Genomic DNA, 17,389 nt, shown 5'->3' with positions numbered 1-17,389 from the left:
ATAAACAAATCATCAAAGAACCAAAAAACAAATTGAATCTAATACTTTCATGTAAAACTAAGCACTTGCAGCTTCCAGTAAGATTTTTTTCTGCTTTAAACGGCTAAAACCACTTTGGCAAACTATCCTGCATCGCCACCGGGCGGAGCGACAACAAGCACCAAGCTGCGGCGTGACTCAAGAAAGATTGGCTCCAAGATACGCCGCCACGAAAAGATAGCGCGCGGGTGATCTGCGCGATAAACCGCGCGAGCGAGCCCGGCGAAGGCGGCGGGAAGGCGGCGAAGGCAGCGTGCGCTGCGCATGTCAATCCGCATGCTGCCGCCAGCTCGCCGAGGCGTAACAGAGGCGTTCGCAACATGAAGCAAATTTTTTCACTCGCGTCGGCTTTCAGGGCAATTATATGTTACCTAAATCCAGCCTTACGAGTGGCGGGTTAGCTGCACTCGATGTGGAACGTGATTCGGGCTCCGTAGGAGAAAACGCGCTTTCTGTGTTCGAATACAAAGAGCGGTCTTTGCACCGGCGCGCCTGCTCTTCGAAACGTCAAGCAGGCGAACCATCTAATTTATGTGCCGTGATCTACAGCATGTTTAATCCACGGTGGCAACTCTCTGCTGATTACTGGCGCATCTCCTTGACGTGGTCTCAAGTTCCACGTGTTAGAAACAAGTCTAGAAAAACATCGCACTACAGATGTTTCACAGAAGTTTCACAGCAAACGTCTGACTGCAGATGTTTAAGAAACGTCGCAGAGGAAACTTCTTCTTGTCGACATCTATGAGACGTTTGAACACAGCGCAAGACGTTTGTAGTCATTTGAAGCTGTTCTGAGACGTTCGTAAGACGTTTTGTGTTTCGTGGGTTGTACATCGGGAATCTGACTCAGTGTGAAATGAAACTTCATGCACCTTGCCGAGGCGATGAAGAATTTAAGGAACGAAGCTTCAGTGCGACAGTCATGGCATTGAACGTCTGGACACACTCTTGTCACCGATAACATCACTCGAGAGCCCGAAGCAGCGCCAATAGGAAGGCGTGAGGACGATAAGGAGGAAAGTCAAAGCCACAAAAACCACTGTCGACCAGAGGCATTCGTGTCAGTGACAACGACAGTCCAGAAGTGCGGCTGCGCCGTTGTCCCCCTGACGATCATGCTCTTCAAAATCCTTGTTTATTTACAGAAATAGTTCATCCCGCTTCCAAGAACTGCACGCCTTAGAGCATTCCCACTCTGCTTAGTGCACTGCCATCTCTTAGCCCCCACTTCCCGGGCCTAGCCGAGGATTGTAGTGACAAAGGATATCAGAACTCAGCGTGCACCCAGCATCATCTGGTGCGGCTTTCGATATAAAAGCATTCAGGATAAATCTTCACTGGTTTCGCATATTGCCCGCATCAGATTGTTCATTCGTCCGTCGAATTTTGGCAGTGCTCCGAACCAAGTTTTTTATTACAACTTGAAAATTTCTCTTCACTGAGCTGAGGGAAGGAAAGACACGCCTGAAATTCGATTCCCTCATAGGGCGGTACATGTCGAAGTCGATATCCGCTTGGCGGTATTCCACGTATCACGTATCATTGTAGCCACGTATCATTGTAGTGTTTGTTCGTTCAAGCTCAAGGCTGCAGGAAAGGGTTGTTATCACTTTTGTTCGTGACGCGAGAAGCGACCACACTAATCTCGATTGATCGCAGCCATGAAAGGCTGCATCTAGGTTTTTCCAGATTTCTGTAGATGATCTTGTCTTGTTATCTGGAAGTTTCCTTGCCGGCTTTAAATTGAGCGATGCCGCGAGCGGCGGACATTCGTAGTTCGACGATTGACGAGCACGCTTGTTGCTTACGCCGCCACCGAGTGAGTCAGTTCTTTTGCGGGCGCAAGTCAGCCCAAATAGAGAGCTTCGTTTCCAAGACTGGCTGGTGTCTTCCTGACCACTGGACTGTCGTCACTACAACGTGACATCTGAACAAACACTACAATGATACGTGGCATTACTTGTAGGGGGTGTCCGGAACTTGAAAGGCTACCCAGCACCTCCACCATCGCCGAGCCGCCTATCGCGTTCTCCGTCGCCATCGTCACCGCGCTAAGTATCTCCTAGCCGAGGCTATGCAGTGCGTGAACGCTCCCCCAGCCCTCGAAGGTCAGATGTCACGTTGTAGTGACGGCAGTGCAGTGGTCAGGAAGACACCAGCCAGTCTTGGAAACGAAGCTCTTTATTTGGGCTGACTTGCGCCCGCAAAAGAACTGACTCACTCGGTGGCGGCGTAAGCAACAAGCGTGCTCGTCAATCGTCGAACTACGAATGTCCGCCGCTCGCGGCATCGCTCAATTTAAAGCCGGCAAGGAAACTTCCAGATAACAAGACAAGATCATCTACAGAAATCTGGAAAAACCTAGATGCAGCCTTTCATGGCTGCGATCAATCGAGATTAGTGTGGTCGCTTCTCGCGTCACGAACAAAAGTGATAACAACCCTTTCCTGCAGCCTTGAGCTTGAACGAACAAACACTACAATGATACGTGGCATTACCCCCCTTCCAAAGAAGCATCGTCTCGATGCTTTATAATGAAATTAAACACGGAGAATGCTTCGAGAACTTAGAGTCCTTTAGCGTTCCTAATAAGGTGTAAGGGCAGCGGTAAAAGCTTTAAGTCTGGCCGTGTCGTCGTCGTCGTCGGTGTTTTCGTCGGTGTTGTCGTAGTTTTTGTCGTCGTAGTAGTCGTCGTCGTCGTAGGGATCGTCGTCGTCGTAGGGGTCGTCTTCGTCGTAGGGGTCGTCGTCGTCGTAGGGGTCGTCGTCGTCGTAGGGGTCGTCGTCTTCGTAGGGGTCGTCGTCTTCGTAGGGCTCGTCTTCTTCATAGGGGTCGTCGTCGTCATAGGGGTCGTCGTCGTCGTAGGGGGCATGGTCTTCTGTTTTCGTCGATGGAGGATCTTAGTTCTTGCGCTCAGAAGCAACCTCACCTCCAGAGGCTGCTTTATTCAGTTTAACCTTCGGGGGCTGGGGAAGCGTTCACGCACTGCGTAGCCTCGGCTAGGAGATACTTAGCACGGTGACGATGGCGACGGAGAACGCGATAGGCGGCTCGGCGATGAGTATCCTTCCCGACGCAAAAAAATCCTCGATTTCGGCTGGTCGCTGGTCGGGTCGGGGTCGTGGGGCGTCGTAAGGGAACCCTCGGATGCCCATTCTCCTGTATGGCAGTACCGGAGAATGTGACCGGCTTCTCCGCAGTGGAAGCATTGTGGGCGGCACTGGTCGGGTGTTCTCCACTCGACGCATTTCCTCGGCCGTGTACGACGCTCGTAGGACGGGTGAGTTGGGGCGAGAGGGCGGCGCTCCAGCGCAGCTGGCTAAGGGCGATAGGGGCTTGGGTCCCGTCGTCGAGGTACAGGACGGCGCACTGCTGCGGCGTAAGTCATGGTCGGAGACTCCAGAAGCTGCATGGTAGACTGGAGTCAGGTCTTCCGGCAAATAACTCAAAGGGCTGGCGTCACGACTTGCAGGGGTTGTCCGGTACCTGGAAGGCTACCCAGCACCTCCACCAGATGTCACGTTGTAGTGACGGCAGTCCAGTGGTCAGGAAGACACCAGCCAGTCTTGGAAACGAAGCTCTTTATTTGGGCTGACTTGCGCCCGCAAAAGAACTGACTCACTCGGTGGCGGCGTAAGCAACAAGCGTGCTCGTCAATCGTCGAACTACGAATGTCCGCCGCTCGCGGCATCGCTCAATTTAAAGCCGGCAAGGAAACTTCCAGATAACAAGACAAGATCATCTACAGAAATCTGGAAAAACCTAGATGCAGCCTTTCATGGCTGCGATCAATCGAGATTAGTGTGGTCGCTTCTCGCGTCACGAACAAAAGTGATAACAACCCTTTCCTGCAGCCTTGAGCTTGAACGAACAAACACTACAATGATACGTGGCAATATGTAGCTCATACTCATTGTTCCTTACACTGGAAAGAACTCTAACGGAAAATGAATGCAATTTCATATTCTTGCAGGTTTGGAAGGCCTTTCCGGAGGGCATCGCCATCACGCGCTCTGATAAAGACATGCTTTTTGAATGTGTTGAAGCAACCCGTACAAACTTGGATCCAAAAACCAAATCCGTTACCTACGACTTCTACTTTCCGTCAGAAGGGTAAGATATCTTTCAGTAGTTGGCTGCTTTCTGTTTCCTTTCTTTCGCTTTGTTATTTAAGTGAAAGGAGCAGCGCCAGACCAAATTGCGCTTTACATCACCACAGCAGCTCACCACATTGCTAAATAAGCTGTTTCATTTCTCTCAAAACACCAAAGAACAAAAAAGCGCAGTATGATCCACTCCTGAACCATCATTAAGTTTCAAGAGTGAAACGGACATGCACGTTTATTTGGAGATGCTGTGTAAGCGACAAAGGTGCATTGTTTTTTTGTTACGCTGCTATAACAGTTCTTGCTTGCTACGGCTTTTTTCTCTCTTCCTTCCGAGAAAGCCCATAGCAAGATAGCTCACAAACAAGAAAGGGAAAAGCTGACATATTCGGAGACTGAAAAGTAACCCCTGCGATAATAATACATCAGAGGTGAAGGGGAACTAACGAATTGAATGGAACGAAAGCCCAGCTAGTCAGAAAAATGGCCTCTCATTACCGCCGAAATGATGGCCTTAATTCTTAGCTAAAGTGAAACATTTAAATTCTGCGATTATGCACAACGGCTGGCTTGGCTGTCCCATAAACTATACTTATGGAAAACCTTAAATGGCCTGTTTGTTGGTATACATCCGGTAGGTTGAGATCAATAGAAGACCTCTCCCGCACAAGTAACGTATTGCAGTATATAGGGCGATCAAAATTAACGTTTACGAATTCCCAAAAGCTAAGCGTAAAATGATACATAAAATCCACATCTGTACCTAAGTTATGCGGCTAGGAGACACAAAATGAACTGCTTATTCTCACCGTCCAGCACAAAATTAACTCTAATATATTAATGAACTTTCTAGCTTCTGCCACAACCCCATTTGGGAGGCGCCCATTTGGTAACATTGTAGAGCATGCCCGTTCGAAGTTGTACGCCCAAAGAGTTATCGCAGACTTTGCGTGATTACGCATGCAAGGCGTTGTCAGTCGACGCCCATTACTTCCTTAATTTCACGCAAGTGTTCAGTCGGTCATTTCTTCAATTTAGATAGCCGAACGTGAAAGAGGAACAGTTATTATAATGTTTTCTTGGGCGCAAAGTTTACGAATACGAAGCAAGGGCACTCGGGACACGGGCCGGGGTGGTATTCTCCCGGTGTCGCCTTTTGCGACATGTCGCATTCGCTCTTCGCTGATTGGCTCGAGCCGCGGTGGCGGCGGCGCAACGACACGGACCCGCCTTCCTGCTACGTCATCGTGACGTCGCCCCAATTTACTACGCTTAGTCGAACAACGGAATGCGCTGAAGCGATTCGCGCGGGCGACGGGCTACCGTTAGCGTACGAACGCAATCGGCAGTTGCGGCTTTTGCGCCCTTGGCGTGAAAACATGGCGACGTCCTTTCAAGCGAGAGCCGCCCGCTTCAGCCAATTCAGCAGTCCTTGCGATTTCGGTCGGCATGTTTACCGGCAACTACTGGTTTGTTGCTTTTCGCTATGACTTACCTTGCTTCGACGATAAAGTTTAAGCTGCAATTCAGCCTAGATTTTATATACGCTCTCGATTCTGGAGCGCGCAAGCCTAATGGGACCTCCAGCTACACTGCTACCGTCTGCAGCTGCCCGAAACGCAGCCGAAACCTAGCACAACCGTCCGGAACGAAAGAAAAAATAGATTTGGAGCTTTTTCGCGGTGTTTTATAGACTTAAATGAAGTAAAGCGAGTTTATATTAAATTTGCAAATGTTTTTTTGAACATTCCCAGTCAAAAAACACTACAGGATTACAACAGAAAATTTCTGTTGTGTTTCTGTCTCCTGTCCTGTCATGTTTTTGGCATGTTGTCTGTCTTCTGTCCTGTTGTGTCCTGTCCTGTTGTGTCTTCTGTCCTGTTGTGTCTTCTGTCCTGTTGTGTCCTGTCCTGTTGTGTCTTCTGTCCTGTTGTGTCTTCTGTCCTGTTGTGTCTTCTGTCCTGTTGTGTTGTGTCGTCAGGACTCCAGAATTGTTCTCAAAGCCATTTCCCTCCACACGCATGGGTAGCTGCAGAGCAGTGAGCTCAATGCATGCACCCCAAAGCAATGCCATGCCAAAAACAAATTTAATGCTCACTTTATTGCACAAAATACTCCAGGCTACTCTGTTAATGGCACAAATCCCACGATGCCTTGGTGGCTTCTACTCTCGGCTGGTCGAACCTGGAAAAAAAATTTAAGGGGACACTTAAGCTCTGCAATAAGGGTACACCTAATAATGGCATGGTAATGAGACATGTATATTACACAGTTACTTTATGCACGTTAAATGCTATCCATTCAGCTGCACACTCTTTCAGCTACTGCTCTTACAGAGCCACTAAAGAGGTATCTACAAATCAGCAGGTGAGTAGGGCTCAAGTAAGAGTAAAGTAAATGTTTTCTTGCAGTTTTGCATCATGTGCAGCTCTCAAATGAACTTACGGGAGAGCAACTAACTGTATATGCATTTACCTTTCATGCACTAGCAATGAATTCTTTGCTGTGGGCAAAAAATACTCACTGAATTATGAGCGGCGCAGATCAGAGCATTTCTGTGCCAAATACCGAGCCACCTTCTTGTGCCGCCGCGTAAATTCTTCAGGAGGGCAACCCTTCAACTTAAGGAAATACCAGAAGGAATCTGCAAAAAAGAAAAAAAACCCTGAGGGAAGCTAGGCCTCTAGGACCCCAAGTCTAGAAAATTCTGCTCCCCCAAAAAATTGCTCAAATTAAAATCATTGGGCAACATAGAATAAAACTGGCCGTCTAATTTGGTAACTCGTTCTTATGCACTTTTACTTGTACCTCAGCGTGAAACTCACAGCCAAATTTAAGAAAAAACACAATTTCAAAACTTTATCAAACTTCTTCCGTACTACAGCGCAGAAAACTTTACCAAGCAATACAAGCTCATGACAGCGAATGAAATTTTCCAATGGGTCTTAAATGCATGCTTAGATTTATAGGAAAATTGCAGACTATTCAATCCCGCAATGAAACACTAAACGAAATAAAAAGATCGAATAAACGTGTGTAAGGGTCGCACTTTTTTTCCATATATGAGGGCCAATTTTCGGGTTGCACCCCATATTCGAAATGTGCAAAATTTTTTTCTTTTTAAGCAAAAACACACAAATCAGGGAAAGAGTGAGAGTTATTCTACATTCAGTCATCACTCCTTGAGTCTTCTGAATAAGAGCTGGGGCTGTGCTCTGGTGCATGCTCATCCCACAGGAAGTCACACAGCAAGTCCGTTGTCAACGTGTACTGTTCCTCACTTCCATAACATAGCAGAGCAGCCCTTGCAGTTCGGGGGAATTTGCAGGGCTTGCCTCAGAAATCGCATTTTTTGCAGCTTGTGTTCCTTAACGCACCCTTCTGGTTGCACCATCGCTGGATGGATTTCTCATCCACATCGAATTTTCTGCTTGTCACACGCTTGCTGCGTTTAAGGGCGAATTCCCAGCTGTGTAAGTTATTAAGGTGCTTGCCCACCTTGCTAAAATTGCAATGCTCGGCGGTAGCACACAAAACACACAACTACATAAAACTACCACACTACCACAACTTCTGTGGCTTTGACAGCAACAAAAAGTTGGAGATACTGATGCTCATACGGAGAGCGGGAGCTCGTGGCAGAAGAAAAAGTTACTGATGATGACCCGCGGCCTAGGGCGCCATCTGTTGGCAGCACCTGCAAGTGCCTGAGCGCATGCATTTCGAAGGCTATTCCCACGTGGTTCATGGAAAGTCTGTGTGCGCCCTTACACACTCTCTTTTAGTGTTTACTTCGGCCTGTACACAAGTGCATCCCTTATACACGTTTATACGGTGCACGTGCTGGCTTTTTTTTTATTGCTGCTCAGAATGGAAGAACAATGCTTAGGAAGTACTCTGAAAAGATGTGGAGTGCTAAGAGATAAAGAGGGAGGTCTGCGATTTTTGCAAATTACACTCTTCTGGTGGCACCAATAAAATTCAAAGGGTAGTCACACGTGAAACCAGAATTACAATTTTCAGCTCACCTGACACTGCAGCCACCTTTACAGGGGACAGTGGCGGGAACACTTTTGTTGCCCCTTTAGAACGGGCATTGTTAGAAAGTGTTCCCGTCAATGTCCTCTGGGAAAGCACGTCGCTTCCCCAGATGCTCACGGCCAACTGCTTGCAGAAGGCAGAGTCCCCAGGCAAGGCCAAGAGCCTCTCCCAAGTAGCCGGTGCAGTGTAACTGCCATGACCCAAGTGGACCTGCAGAAGCAAATATTATGTATATGCATGGTGCAGCTGACATAGCATACATGTGCATGCATGCACTAGTGTATGTACATTCAATCATGTACTGCCAATTCCAATTTACTTGGCAAATTGAAACCAAGGGACACCTTTACAGATGGCTGACAAGTGTTAATCAAGGAAGAGTAATATTTAAACATGTTTCTTATTGCCCTGATTTTCCCTGACACTCAAGCAGCAAAATGGCTGCATGCTCTAATAAGCAATTATGACATACACCGATATATCGTGCACATTAAGTTAAAAGTGAATGATGCAAAGATGTTACGAGGAGCTTCTCAAGGCAAAAGGAGGCTGAAAGCTCACAGAACAAGTCATCCAGCATCACCTAGCCTAGCTTACTAAGTAGTGACATCCGTATCCTCAGTCTACATTTTTAACTCAATGTACTTCTGGTAGAACACATACATATTTACACTAGGATGGTATGACCATCATCATCAGCCTGACTCTGCCCACTGCAGGGCAAAAGACTCTCCCACATCTCTCCAATTAACTGTTTTTTTTGCCAATTGCTGCCACTGTATCCCCACAAACTTCTTGATATCATCTGCCCATCTAACCTTCTGCCGCTCCCTGCTCTGCTTGACTTCTCTTGGAATCCACTCCGTCAACCTTAAGGACCAGCGGTTATCTTGCCTTCGCATTACATGCCCTGCCCAAACCCATTTTTTCCTCTCGATTTCGAGTAGGATATCATTAACTCGCGTTTGATCTCTCACCCCCCCCCCCCCCTTCTGAGCTCTTAACGTTACATCTATCATTTTTCTTTGCATAGCTCGCTGCGTTGTCCTTAACTTAAGCAGGAACCCTCTTTGTTAGCCTCCACATTTCTGACTCATAGATGAGTACCAGTAAAATACAGATATTGTTTACTTTTCTGTTGAGGGATAGTAGTAAACTGGTAAATTTGTTTTTGAGGAAAGGAAATGGTGGAGTATCTGTCACACATATCTCAGTGGACACCTGAACTGTGCTGCAAGGAAAGGGAGGAAGGTGGGAGTGAAAGAAGAAAGAAAGAAAGAGGTGCCGACCTTTCTCCAGAATAATTTCGACCCCCTGGGAATCTTTAGCGTGCACTGATATTACACAGCACACCGGGCGCCTTTCGCGTTCAGCCTTCATCGAAATGCGGCCGCCGCGGTCGGGTTTACAACTGGGTACCCTGGCTTGGTAGACTAGCGCCTTAACCCCTGCGACACAGCAGCGGGTAAATGGCAAACTGCTATTCATGATCTGAGAGAAGTTGCCTTAAGCACTCCACCCCAGTCTTATTTTTCCAGTTATTTTCGGCTCATGATCCGGATCAGTGGCCAATACATGCCATAACTAGACGTATTATTCCCTTACTACTTCCAGCACCTCGCTACTAATTGAGACCTGCTGTTCCCTTGTGAAACTCTATATGTACTTTAACGTCCCAAAGCAAAATTGGCCACGAGAAACACTGCAGTGGAGAGCTGTGGCAATTTTAGCTAACTGGAGTTCTTTAAGGAGCACTGTCATCGCATAGTACGCTGGCACCTTGCGACTTACTTCCATCGAAACGAGACTGCTGCAGCCGGGACTGAACCTGCATCCTCTGGCTCAGCAGTTGAGTGCCCTAAATACTGATCCATCACTGCAGAGCCATTCACACTAGGACTGGCACACTAGTGCGTTAACAGACTTAGTGCTAAGTGGAAAGAGAAAGGTGCCAGATTCTATAATTTTAGCAAATATGTCCACACATACTTACATGGCACGGCGCATCATGCAAGGTCAACTGGAATCCTAACGTAATGGGTTTGAGTAAAAAAAAGTGGGAGATAAATGCGAACTTTCACTCTCATTATCCTCAAAAACAAGTGTCGTTGAACTATCAATACCTGAAGCACCTAAGTATCAAGTTCTGAGAATAAAAACCAGACAATGTAATCACTCTTTCTGAAGCCTAGTTATTTGTTAAAATTATTTTCAATACATTTTCATTCCGGCATTAGTTATGCCTCTGAAGTTAATTTCACCTTTTCCTTTCAAATCTAAATCGGTGACAATTCAATATTACAATCCCTGCAGAGAACTTTCACAATAGCTGCAAAGTTCTGAATTGAAAAGGTAGTTAACTGCTCCTTACTACAAAATTATTTTGATGAAAAAATACTCCACGTTAGGCCACGACTTTAAGCAGGCAGCAGCTGGATACACCACACTATGACACTCCATCATTATAAAAGCTTCGTGACATTAGCTGGGCATTTGTCAAGGATAAAAATCGAAAATTTTGAGTCTGTATAGCATGCCAGGAAAAATGGGGTTAAAAAGCTTACCTCTCCTGCCTCATTCAATGCCCCCACAGTTTCGTCAATCTCCTGGCCAGCCTGTCCAAGTGCTGTAAAAACGAGCAGAAATTAAAGGGAGTGCAGCAAGCAACACAGAAAAATGTCGATGTGCCAAAATTGGAGCATGCTTTTATTAGACACAGCTGCAGAGAAGATAGGCTGGCCCAATTTTACCACATTAATACAGATGGCCTTCATTTTTTCAATGACAACAAGACCGTGCTGCTTTGCAAGGCATTTCCAGATAAGATCATCCCCTTCAGAGATGACCCTTGCACGGGAGGCATAGAAAGCAAGGACAGGGTCACTATCCTACTTGCCACCAGCATGAATGGCACACAGCCATGCTGTTGGCACACACTGTCCGCCACTCCTTGTGATTGGGAGACCACATAACACAGTGTGTCAAGAATGCAAGGCACCTTCCTTTGACTACCAAGCCAACAAGAAGGCTTGAATGACGTCCAGCATTCCTCACCGCAGGTTGCATCAGATCGACTGATGCTTTGGCGCTTAGAAATGCAATGTGCTGGTGCATTTCTTGGGGAGGGGGGTTAATGTTCCATAGTGACTCAGGCGGTGAGGGATGCTGTAGTGGACGGCTCCAGAAATTTCGACCACCTGGGGTTCTTTAACGTGCACTGACAACGCACAGTGCACGGGCCTCTAGAATTTCGCCTTCATCGAAATTCAGCCGCTGCAGGCAGATCGAACCCGTATCCTTCAGGTCAGCAGCCGAGCATTATAACCACTGAGCCACCGCAGTGGCCAGGAAATAAAGGCGGTTAGCACAGAATATGGAAGTACATACCTTTATTTGGCCTTGGAATAGTCTGCACCTGAATTTGTCCAGTCCCAACAGCTGCGGCTGCTGCAACAGCACAAAGTCATTCTCTGTAAAAATTACCAATGCACTTTTGCAGAACGTAATCAGTACAATAAAATTTTCTGTGCATTACAAAGATTTTACTTGTTTCAAGAACTATCTTTCTTCTCAACACTTTTGAAAAAGGTAGGATTGCTCAAAGTGCAATATTTTTTGCAAATTCTGGGCATGGACTTCAACTTCAATGCCTCGTAATTAGGACGCGTGCTTGCCAAATGATGACTTATTTACAACTTTAATAAGTGGCTTGGTCAGGCGTAGGCAGTGGCAACAATAATATCAAATAAAAATGTCATGCATATATGCAGTTTTAATCAATATTCATGCAGATTATGAATAAAATACTAGGCGTCAAAAGCTCCTTTTGAGTAACACAGCCAAAATAATACAGAATACACGCGCAGCTCACATGATTTGTAAATTTTTGCTACCAGACAAAAACTTTCCTGAATTGCACAGTGCTAAGTATAGGCCTTTTCAGGAGTGTAAGAAAACACCCAAAGCATTGGGCTTAAAACCGGCGTTACGTGAAAAACCATGAACAAAAACAATGAAACAATGAGCCACTCAACTAATTTTTCTTTACAGTAGGCCAAGTGCAAACCCAACTGCAGGTATCAGATACACAGTAAACACTGAAGGTTCACGATGATAGGGAGAATAGTGCTGTATGAATTTGTTAACGGTAGCATACAGTAATAAATCAGTTTTATTCACACACAAGTTGCCTTCTTGATACAAACGATTCCATCAGTTCCATACGGAAGGAGAGCTAGTAGGTCAGCAAAATATCAGTTTCATTGTATACAGCCAGGAGCATAGGGTATGAAAGCCATTTCATTTCAAGCCCAAAATAAGAAATTCATTCATGAAAAGTGCCCAATAATTTGTGATAAAAATATTGACCTTGTGGAAACCCACAAAATTTTAGGACACTGCAATGTTACACCTACTAGGTGTGGACAAGGGCTTTAACGCCTGTTTGTTCTCAAAACAGTCACTGACACATTTGCAGTATAACAGCACAAGAAAAAGACAACGGTCAGCTGATCCCTGCTAGTGGTTCAAGTTCTACTAAAGTGAACATTTGTCCCACTCCAAGTATGTCACCAGTTTACACACAGTCAAGCCCACTCATAACAAACCTCATAGTTGCGTGGATTGCGTTCGTTATATCCGAAGTTCAAAGTAAGTGGACTTTCCATGTTAAGGTCAAAATTACAAAAGCCAGACCGCTATTCGTTATGCACGTCTGTCTATTTAAACTAAGGCTTATTATATTGCTTTCCAAGCTCTCCAGAACAGTCGAATACCCCTTCCCGATCTCGGTGTTACCCATTAGCTGCCTTAGGGAGGAAAATAGGTTTTTGAGGTAATGAAATGGCCCAGCATCTGTCTCACATCTTGGTGGACACCTGAACCGCGCAGTAAGGGAAGGGGTAAAGGAGGAAGTCAGAGAAGAAAGGAAGAAAGAGATGCCATAGTGGAGGGCCCTGGAATAAATTCGACCACTTGGGGATGCTTAACGTGCAATGACACGTGCAACACAGGCGCCTTTCACGTTTCACCTCCATTGAAACGCGGCCGCCGCAGCTGGGTTCACACCTGGGAGCTTTGGTTCAGTAGCTGAGTGCCCTAATCACTGAGCCATTGCGGCGGGGAGCTTAAGGAAGGAGATATAGCTAACCGCAGCGGAAGCCTCCACAACAGATGGTGGTAGGTCAGCCTCCTCGTCATCGCCTTCATCATTTTTCTGGCGACTGGACAACGTTCGTAGTTATAACGTGTTAATGCTTGTATTTTCGTCAGTGACTGGCTCTCCGATGCCGGGGTCACCACCAGCAATATCAGGTCAGCAATATCTCAGCTCCCGAGAAAAAAGAGGGTTTCCGACAGCAGGGGCAGTTTTACAGGGTCTCATAGTTCGCTGTAACCAATTTGTGCGGCCAATATAGTTTGTTGCATCTCATACGATGGCATGGACCTAATACATATTTTGATGGTAGCACTACCCTCACAGGTAATAAGCAAGCATTATTATTATAACTGCGGCCATTTTAAGTGGGCTTGCCTGTATTAACGTACCATCCAAGGAGTTGAGGCAATTTCTTGCTGCAAACGCTGATTTCTTCAAACAGATACTAGGATATAGCTTTGGGACATGGAAAAATATAAATTTAGTCATGGAAGGCAGCTGTAATAAAAAGTAATGAAACCAGGTACCCTGAGGCACTGGTGCCGGCAAAGGTGGTGCAGCTGAAGGGAGGACGTGTCCAGGGCCTGGAGGTGCCGTAAACCCAGGCTGGCAGCTGGTAGCTAAAGAATAGATAAAAAGAAATGATTGCCAAAGGCAACAGAAGCAATGAAGTAAAATAAAATATGCGTCACGCCTGCGAGTAGCTTTGTTCCAAAAAACATGAATGTCAACTGGTAGCAAAGGCATGAATCCTTTCTCCCTGCTTGAAAAGTATTTCCTTTCCGTCCTCACATGAAACACGATGCACTTTACACATTCTCCATAAGAAACATCTGTTCGAAGTTCCTGTTTCAATAATTATGCCAAATGCTCATTTCTTCTGTTCAAAGGGAAGCAGATATTAGGATGTGGTTTTGAGAGATGCAGAAATATTTAAAAGTAGGCAAGGAAGGCAGCTATAATAAAAATACGATGAAACCAAGTACCCTGAGGCATTGGTGATGGTGAAGATGCTGTAGCTGAAGGTGATAGATGCTCAGGACTTGATGGTGCCACCACCCCAGACTGGCAGCTGGCAGCTAAGCATATAAAAAAATGGTTGCCAGTGACAAGAGAAGCAATGAAGTAAAATAAAATATGTGTCAAGTCCATGAGTAGATTTATTTCAAGCACTGTGAATGTTGACTGGCAACAATGGCCTGGCTGGCTGTGAGCCAGCCATGCACTGGCTGTGAGCCAGTGCATGCCACCTGTAGAAATTCTCCATAAGAAGCATTTGTTGAAAGTCGCTGGTTGAATAATTATTATAAATGCACATTTTTTCTGTTCAAAGGGAAGCAGACACTAGGATGTAGCTTTGAGACATGCATAAATATTTAAAATTATGCCAGGAAGGCAGCTGCAATAAAAAAGGAATGAAACCAAGTACCTTCCGGCACTGGTGACAGTGAAGCTGGAGCAGCTGAAGGGAGGACGTGTCCAGGGCCAGATGGTGCCACCCCCCCAGACTGGCAGCTGGCAGCTAAGAATAGGTATAGAACGAGAAGCGGTTGCCGCCAGTGATTACACCAGAACATTCCCTCTGCTTGAAAAGTATTTACTTTGTCTGCTCACATGAGACAAGATAAACTAATCACACATTCTCTACAACAAGCACGTGCTGAAATTTTCTGGTTCAATAACTACTGAATATATGTACAAAAATCCTATCTCCATCAAGCATACCGAAAAAATAGGTTAGAGGATATGCTCTTGTTCCACAGTACAAGCAAGCATACACTGAGAGTAAGCTAGGACGACTGATATCAAACACTAGGTTAGCATTATCTTTTTACGCACCACTTTCAAATATCTTTGCACATAGCGCCTTTTGTAGCTGCTCGTTCATCTTCCTGAGGTTGGTAACCTCAGCCCGAAGGTGCTCCACTTCCTTTTCCATGTTGCAGAGCAAGCTGCCACCTGCTGCAACGTCTTGGCTGTCGAAAAGGCTCTCCTCAGCTCTCCGCTGAGAAGTAGCCCTCGCTCTCACGTCCTGCCTTGCCTACAACCAAGAAATCAAGATGACAGAACCTCATGCTTAGATCGCACAAAGGACATTCAAGACAACATGCCAAATAAATGAGAACCTATTCTTAACCAGCAACACATCTGGCACAACACATAAACAGTCATATCCAGGTTGCCAAGACTAGAAAAGGTTTAAACCAAATTTGTTATTTGCCGTGTGTCACACAATCTTTTGGAAAGTGCACCTATCATAAGTATGTGCATTATTGCATTCCCTCACAAAGTGCATTGAGGAAATATGATGAACAATATCCACCATTTTGAGCTGCCTTTAGGTGCAATCATTTCAGAATTCAAACAAATGATGTACCCTACCCAATAAGTGGCAGAGATCTGTTTTTCAATGAGCATAGAGGAGGCACTAACGCTTTCCATTTATCTCCAACCCAAATCAGGAAAAGCAACCAAACAACCATGCATAGTACTGAAAAGGCAATGCAGTGAAATGTGGGGACTTCCCAGCTAGAAAGGAATGAACGAACAAAAGCACAATAGGCCCGCGGACTATTAAACAGCGGGTGACAAAAACTGCGCGTCCCAAGATGCATCACATTACAAATGGAAGCACTAAAAAGAAATGTGAGCCAAATGTGCTTGGTTCACATTTTAGCGGCAGTACAAACAATCGCGGCGGCAAGAAATGCGAACAGCGGAGTGCATAGGAGCCGCGCTGTTTGCATCTTTTTTTATTGGGATAGTATACACGTGCGTGCGATTATCTAGAAAGCCGAAGCGCGCGCTCTAGACTGGTTTGCTCACCGCTGTGCGGCGACATCCGTAGCTGATTCTGCTACTTCCCTAGTAATGATACCGCTGCCCTAACGTCTACAACCGCGGAAAGAAGGCCAAGACCTTGCACTTTAATATCCTACTTTCAAACCCGGTTCTTAGGAACAAAAAAAAAAAGTACCTTTCAGGTTTCTCAATATTGCCGAGATGTTCGCAATGCCGAAAACACGCCGAGCTCCTAAGCGACTGAAACTGGTGGCATAACAGTTCAGTGCATGCCATTCCTCAGTTCTCGCCATATACGAATGCAAAATGTGTATTAACTCCACGAGTACGGCACAGCTAGGGCACTCAACTAGTTGCTTACTTCAGTACAGTTAGTTTTGGGCTAGTTGGTATTCTTGATTTAAGCTCATGGTTTTTCAGCGCAACGGCATACGGCCAAAGAAAAGAAGCAGGAAGAGAAGAAAGACGAACACAGCGCTGTGTTCGTCCTTCTCGTTGCTTCGCTGTTCGTTGCTTACCTTCTTTTTGGGTGGCGCGCCATGGCTGCCGCGCTTCGTTGACCTCTCTCTGCGTTCTTCCCGCCACGACATCATTTCTTCTTCGGTTTCTGTTGAAAAGCATCATAATATCAGAACGAACACGTCTTGCGAGCACTGGTCAAAGGCGCATTTGAGTAAAGCTGGACTCACCGGTCATGTGAATAATCCTGGCGTCGTAAAATCCCCCGCGTGTTTTGTCGTCGCCCTGCCAAAACACTTCGTACAATTTGCCTCGCTCAAAATCTTCAATATCTCGAGGGACGAAGTTCCGAATATCGTTGTCTTTGACAACGTATTTCCGCTGTTCGCCGTCGTATTGAATAAGCACGTAATACATTGCAGCTAAGTACTGCTCACACGCCACAACGACGCCGACGTCCCTTTGTTTACTACGCTCAGGCTCAGCACATATCACATGACAGCAGGCCGAACCGCGTTAGAGCAGCGATTCCTAAGGTTCAACTTTAGCGGCGCGAACGCATACTTGGAGAAGAAATACTCTGCTCTACTTGGGCAGATGGCGCTACCGCCGGCTTGCGCGCTGCTGTCGGCCTGGTGTATATGCAAGCAGTGCCTCCTTCTCGAACCTGTTGCTATTTTCTCGCTGTCATTGGTTCGCTGAAGCACGAAACCTTTAAAGAGGTCGTGAACTTTGCTCAAGGTTCTTTTTTAATCGACCAGTTTCAGTAAAAGTTGACTTGCTA

At 46.1% G+C, this 17,389-nt stretch overlaps 1 protein-coding gene across 3 annotated transcripts; it reads right to left on the bottom strand.

Annotated features, from left to right (window-relative positions):
* Window positions 1–6,226: 6,226 nt before the first annotated feature.
* Window positions 6,227–17,084, bottom strand: LOC149360847 (uncharacterized). Of its 3 annotated transcripts, none has more exons than XM_089572529.1 (11): window positions 16,836–17,084; window positions 16,665–16,753; window positions 15,184–15,385; window positions 14,774–14,866; window positions 14,331–14,423; window positions 13,872–13,964; window positions 11,574–11,633; window positions 10,751–10,812; window positions 8,174–8,396; window positions 6,670–6,789; window positions 6,227–6,329 (listed from the first exon to the last, which is right to left on the bottom strand). In XM_089572529.1, exons 1-10 carry the CDS (start codon window positions 17,020–17,022, stop codon window positions 6,674–6,676), a joined length of 1,218 nt encoding a protein of 405 aa, XP_089428655.1. In that variant the 5' UTR covers window positions 17,023–17,084; the 3' UTR covers window positions 6,227–6,329; window positions 6,670–6,673. The 3 variants fall into 3 exon arrangements, with proteins under 3 accessions (XP_089428655.1, XP_089428656.1, XP_089428657.1); XM_089572530.1 differs by having other exon boundaries at window positions 11,574–11,630; XM_089572531.1 differs by lacking the exon at window positions 14,331–14,423.
* Window positions 17,085–17,389: the final 305 nt, after the last annotated feature.

This window comes from Amblyomma mixtum, chromosome 2 (genome assembly GCF_055824585.1).
Source record: "Amblyomma mixtum isolate Tamu chromosome 2, ASM5582458v1, whole genome shotgun sequence".
NCBI lineage: Eukaryota > Metazoa > Arthropoda > Arachnida > Ixodida > Ixodidae > Amblyomma > Amblyomma mixtum.
This window is presented reverse-complemented; position numbering and strand designations above follow the sequence as displayed.